Source organism: Nannospalax galili, unplaced genomic scaffold (genome assembly GCF_000622305.1).
Source record: "Nannospalax galili isolate Female #2095 unplaced genomic scaffold, S.galili_v1.0 scaffold1613, whole genome shotgun sequence".
Classification (NCBI taxonomy): domain Eukaryota; kingdom Metazoa; phylum Chordata; class Mammalia; order Rodentia; family Spalacidae; genus Nannospalax; species Nannospalax galili.
In genome coordinates, this window is record NW_008332100.1 from 143457 (window position 1) to 150191 (window position 6735).

Sequence of the window (6735 nt, forward strand, 5' to 3'; positions counted from 1 at the left end):
AATATCAAGACTATAATGCAGTTTGACAGAAAGGCTTTCTTGAATTTTGTGTTGTTTTTATTGCTATGGATGGTTTTCTTGTTTTTGTTTTTTGGTTATGAGCATAAATATCTAGGGGAAAAGATAATCTTAACACACGGGATGATTACTGTCAGATGAGGCTACTTTTCCTGAGCGTCCACTGAGGCTGCATTCAACCATTCACAGTATTTGCAAAGTGACTTTCTCCTCTCCACTAGTTCTCCATGCTTTATTTGTTCTGTGAGGATCTAGCCAGAAAGATACTGAAAGGTGAAGGAACCAGTGAGCGTGATGTGCTGAGATAAATGGAAAAACAGACAGTTTTTAGACAGGCTTCAAGTATGTAGACTACAAAACTTTAAGGTCAATCAAACAAAACATTTATCTATAATGGGCAGTATACCTTGGCATGCAGTGCTAGAGAAATTTCTTTCAAAGTTAAGATCTTGATTTTTCTTATAATAAGGGCAAAATAATGCATACCAGACTCTTAAGGCAATGCATTTTCAATAGAGAAGAAAATAGGTCAATTCAGTATTTAAAACAAAATTATGTCTATATGTATAAAAATATTTCAAATAAGTTATTCTCTCAAAATGCTTCACAGGTAAAGGCCAAATCTGAAGATAAATTTAAAAGTACCCAGGGGTGGTCATACATACCTGTACTCCCTGGACTCTAGAGGCTGAGGCAGGTTTCTTGAATTTTGTGTTGTTTTTATTGCTATGGATGGTTTTCTTGTTTTTGTTTTTTGGTTATGAGCATAAATATCTAGGGGAAAAGATAATCTTAACACACGGGATGATTACTGTCAGATGAGGCTACTTTTCCTGAGCGTCCACTGAGGCTGCATTCAACCATTCACAGTATTTGCAAAGTGACTTTCTCCTCTCCACTAGTTCTCCATGCTTTATTTGTTCTGTGAGGATCTAGCCAGAAAGACACTGAAAGGTGAAGGAACCAGTGAGCGTGATGTGCTGAGATAAATGGAAAAACGGACAGTTTTTAGACAGGCTTCAAGTATGTAGACTACAAAACTTTAAGGTCAATCAAACAAAACATTTATCTATAATGGGCAGTATACCTTGGCATGCAGTGCTAGAGAAATTTCTTTCAAAGTTAAGATCTTGATTTTTCTTATAATAAGGGCAAAATAATGCATACCAGACTCTTAAGGCAATGCATTTTCAATAGAGAAGAAAATAGGTCAATTCAGTATTTAAAACAAAATTATGTCTATATGTATAAAAATATTTCAAATAAGTTATTCTCTCAAAATGCTTCACAGGTAAAGGCCAAATCTGAAGATAAATTTAAAAGTACCCAGGGGTGGTCATACATACCTGTACTCCCTGGACTCTAGAGGCTGAGGCAGGAGGAAAAATCAAGGAAGACTTGGGCAGATTGTGTCCTGAGAGGGTGCTTTTTCCTCTGAGGGGTGTGAGCTGACAAGGGGCTGCTGGAGAGTTAGCCACGGAGGCAGGAGCTTTGACTCAGTCTTGGCGGTGGAGGCATGGAAAAAAATGGCCCCAGTGTCTCACCTGCATGGACACACATGGACAGGAGAGGGGGCATTTACTGACCTGGGGAGTTGGTGAAAGCTAATGGAGACTGTGGGCAAGGTGTGGAAATGATGTGGAATGGTAGGCTACTGAGCCACAGCACAGATCGGGGCACCATGTGTTCACCTTTTGTGGGGCAACAGTATTCACCTTCATAAGTTACTCTATTTCCCCTACCCAGGATATAAACTATAAAAAATTCAGATGAAGATGTTTTATATGGTTTGTCTAATATTGCCAGGAGCAAGAGACCCTAAAAGAAATTGGGCAACAATATTTCATTTATTTTGTTTTTCAGTGTAGTCTCTCATGTTGCCCAGGTGGGCCAGGAATGACCTTAAGTTCCTGATTCTCTTGTCTCTACTTCCCAAACACTAGGATTACAGGTGTATGCAACCCTGATTGACTCACAAGGGTTATACATAGACTGAGGGGGTTTGTCATTTTTTTAATGAAGCAGAGCCATAGTTTTATTAACAATATTTTAATATAGATTTTAATCATGAGTTTAAAGAAAAAGATGCATTCAGAAAGATACACCCAAAACATCATCAGTGTTTGCTTCACATAGGCGAGTCACAGTGTTCCCAGAAATTTGGGAAAGTTAAAGAAAAGTCACTAAGTGTTGCTGGGGAACTGAGGACCCCTCTTGTGTTTCATAGTCTCATTAATAAAAGAATTTAAGAACAGACTCCAAATAAATTTCCAGGAAAATTTTATTTAAAGAAAAAAACCTCACACTAGGCAATCTGTAATTCTTGGCTATTCATCACATTATGAAGATGGAGCAGAGAAAGAGAAAACACTATGCCATTTGAGTTAAGCCAGCATGGAGGTCAGACACATGGTAGACTAGAAACCACTTAGTAAGGACAAGAACCTTAGATGAAGAGTGAATCCCAAATTGTTAGGGAAGGCATGCTTAGAAATGATATAGAAAGAAGAAGTTGAAAGCTTATGCTTTTCTGAGTAAGTGCAACAATCAGGCACACTTATGAAGCATATGACTTGATTCCGTAAGCCATTGGGCTGGGGTTGGGAACACTGTGAAGTCTAGTGTGCATTAGCTTTGCCCTTATTATAAGAAAAATCAAGATCTCAACTTTGGAAAGAAATTCTGTAACAGTGCATGTCAGGAGATACTGCCAAATTACTTCATTAAAGGAATAATTATTCTTCCTCTCTCTTTGCTATGGCTTAATGTGTACCCACATTCCTAGCGGTGATCCTACCTTCCTGGTGGATGATCTCTTAGACAGGTCATTGATCTGCCCAAGTAGAATGGGGGTTCCAACCCAGGCTTTTCATTCTCTAGACTTCTGACATTTTTAGCCTCCAATCAAGGATGGACCAAGGACAATTTTGGCTTAAGACCAAGGACATCAATGGAAGCTCTTGTCCCTAACCACCTGTCTCAATTCTAACTCCTGTTTTCATCCCCCTTTCTGAAGAGATGACTCAACTGTCATTAAGTCAGATGAGGTATCCCTCTAGTGGGCCTATGTAGAAGACTTTAAAAATGAACCATTGATTACATTTGTTTAGCAGCCAGGTATAGGGAAGCAAGGGAGTTCATGACTGGATCCTGAATAGAAACATGAGGGAGGCAAGACAAGGCAAGGCAAGACATACTTGCATTGCATGTCCTAGGCAAGGACCCAGAAGAAGCCATAATAGAGACTTTTTCAATGACCAAATCAAATCCATTAGAATCTCTTGATTGGCTCCCAAGAGCGTTGTTTTTCCTTGGCCTGCAAGGGTGGACTGAATAGTGTTGAACAAAGGATTTGATTTAGGCACTCTAATAGTTGACGGAGTGGCTAGAATCATAGTGTAAGATTTCACCCAGAGAAGAGAGAGAGAGGGAGAGGAAGGGAGGGAGGGGGAGGGAGGGAGAGAGAGAGAGAGAGAGAGAGAGAGAGAGAGAGAGAGGAAGGAGGAGGAGGAGGAGGAGGAGAAGAAGAAGAAGAAAAATTTAGCTATTATTTGAATTTTAGAATGAAACAATAGTGAGCTTATCTCTGTCAGCTATACTTAGATGCTGTAGTGCTGAAGTAAGACAAGATCATGATGTCTTATATCTGAGCAGAATTTCTAATAAAGAAGAAATCTTTAGTGTGAAATAATTTTCCAAAAGCATCTCATTTGAACTTAAGTCTAATATGTGTAGAGTGTAATTTGTTGAATTGTTAAAGACACATATTGATCATTTTACCCTTTGGTTACACTTTCCTGTTGTGCATTTAAGGTCGGGAAGGTGACCTAAATTAACCATTTTCATTTTAATCTTAAGGCCAGTAGAGGATCTGGTTGTCAATGGTCACTTTGGCTTGGAAGGAGCCTCTGGATCTATTAGCCTTCCTTTTACCAGTTTTTCCATCTATGTGAGGATAAGTCAAAGGCCTCACTTGACTGTGGCTTCACTTGGAAGCATGGAGGAAATTTTTCTTTGTTGACCTTCCTTTTTGTAGAATGGATACTGGTTAGAGTCTTCCCAGCAGAAGCTCCATGACCTCCCTGAACAAGAATACTAGTGAGTCTCCAGAACTATATGTCATTTTGAGAGATGCCCCACAGTAGTGAGACCTAGTTGACTTTGGAGAGCAATGGGGAAATACGTCTTAATTCTTTGTCCATATTAGTATAAGCCTCCAATATGGTGCTTGAGCACTTGGAAGGTCAGTTATACCAGTCTGGTACTTTTAACTATAATATAATATTTAGATAAAGCTTGCACAAAAGTAAAGCACTTTTAAATAAGCCTTTATTAACCACACATTTTTAAGATAGTCATTATAAATATTCCTAAGAGTAGATCAGTGACTTCAGAGCAGCACTCCATTGATTTAAGTACTTTGAACTTTGACTTTAAAAATTATATGTGTGGGGCTGGAGAGGTGGTTTAGCAGTTAAGAACACTGGTTGTTCTTGCAGAAGACCTGGGTTCAAATCCCAGCACTCACATGGCAGCTAAGAACTGTTTGTAACTCCAGTCCCAGGGAATCTGACAGCCTCTTCTGACTGCTGCAGGCATTGCACAGCATGGGTGCACTTACCTACATGCAGGCAATACATGCATACACATAAAATAAAATTAAAATTAATTTTTTTAAATTATATGTGTCTATAATCCCTAAATTCATCTAAAATACCTATATAATGTACTCAGAATTTGGTGCCTTGTCTAAGCTTTTCCAGCTTTGCATTTGTCTATGTGACTGCTACTATTCTTCATCTGCTATTTACACCCACTAAAAATCAAAAGCATAGATACAGTAAATCAAAGCACAGAGAGATTTTTGACTATCTTGTGTTTTCTATGGGGATTTCTTGGGAACTTATAAAACCTCATAATTTAATGATGTGTATACAGGTAATATTATTTTATTGCGTTATGCAATGTATGTAGTTTGGATTCAACTTTCTTTTAATAAGATGACAAATTTGTTAATGTTACTATGTCTTGTGATATTAAAAAAGGAAATAAAATGAAATAGAACCAGGAAGTTGGACAAAAGAGTGTTATAAGAGTGTAAGAATGAAGGTATTTTTAGCCAAGGATGGCTTCTGTATGAAAAGACTATATCCTAGACTTTGAGTTTTAAGTCAAACCTTCACAGTCAGCCCTGTCTCAAAAGAAAATTGTTACATATAGCTATTACTAATTTATTTACATTTAAATATCTATAAGCATAATATACATTTAAATAATGCCCTGTGTTAGTAATATGTTTTAATAATAGTTTATTAAAGAAATTTCTATTTGTAGATACATTAAAGAACACTTAAATGATATTAATTTGTGTTTTAAATTAAAATTAAGTTATAAAGCTAAAGAAAAGTTGTTACTTCTTAAAAAGTCTAACATTATTTCTATATTTTCTAGTAAATATTTTTTGTATAATACTATCTCATATCTTTAATTTTTATTCACATAAATAACTTCTGAGATTTATATTAACAGTTTTTGGTATCAATCTTATAAACTCACCAAACATGTTTATGTTCCTCCATTTCCCCAGAGCTCTGAGGAAAACAGGTTTCCTAGTCTTCCACCTCAGAATATTGCTTGTGTCAGGTACTTTTACAGAAATGGAATTTATTATAGCAACCACGTGAACTGGAGTCCCAATGCCCTGTGGCTCCTTTAAAGTGCAGACAGCTTTGTTTGTACAACATAGTTGGCATTTCCCATGAGCCGCATAAACGCTCAAATGGTATCATAAATTTGGGACTCGAGACTTAACTAGGGCATGGTCAATGACCTCTTTCACCTTATTTAACATCTGGCATCCTGTGGAGTTAAATGCTGAAAATTTATAGAGACTTTTCCCATTGGTGCCCATTCAGTAAACATTAGTAGAAACCAGCTATCATAAGTTTTCATTTACTAAATATTTCAAGTTAAGGGTAAATTTTATTCACAGTAAGTCCATCAGATTGTCATGTTTGCATGTTGTTTGATATATAGGATTTTGGATCGCTATGTTCAGGAACAAATTCCTGGTGCCAAAGTTGTCGTGGAGTCTATTGGTGCCCGTCGCCATGGAGATGCCTTCTCCCTAGAGGACTACAGCAAGTGTGACCTGACGGTCTATGCTGTCGACCCCCAGACCAACAGAGCCATCGATAGAAATGAGCTTTTCAAGTAAGTAATTGTTATTGTCCATTACAACTCTCTAATCACGTTTCAGGTGGCTAATTTATAGTTTAAAGCCACTGAGATATTGATGAAGGTGAAATGGGAGTGAAAATGAGAAGCAAACATGGCATCCTCATCCACAGTTTCTATGTCCAAACATGGGCTAGGGTAATGTCAGACATCCCCGTCCTGATCGACAGAGTCAGCCATATTCTGAACCTAAAACAGCGCTGAAATCTCATATCAACTCCACACTGCAAGAGCAGCCAGTGCTCCGGACCACCTAGCACACCCAAGTACTACATGGCAGATCCAACCCAGCACCCACATGGCACATCAGAACCATTTCTAATTCCAGCCCCAGAGGATCTAAAGCTCTCTTCTGTGAGCCACAGGCACAAAACATACACATGGTACATATATGCATGCAGACAAATACACACAAAATAAAAGTCTTAAAACAAGAAACTCCACAGTCCTATTCTAAAGCTCTGGCTATGTGAGGAAAAT

The 6735-nt window shown here is 37.9% G+C and overlaps 1 protein-coding gene across 1 annotated transcript in view; it reads left to right on the forward strand.

The window, feature by feature from the left end:
* The window catches only part of LOC103729251 (protocadherin-15-like), a gene marked incomplete at its 5' end in the record, with an annotated part of 182914 nt that overhangs the window by 143256 nt on the left and 32923 nt on the right, over window positions 1-6735 (forward strand). Inside the window, 1 exon segment of the mRNA XM_029560706.1 lies at window positions 6055-6231. Coding sequence (XP_029416566.1) covers window positions 6055-6231 — 177 coding nt within the window.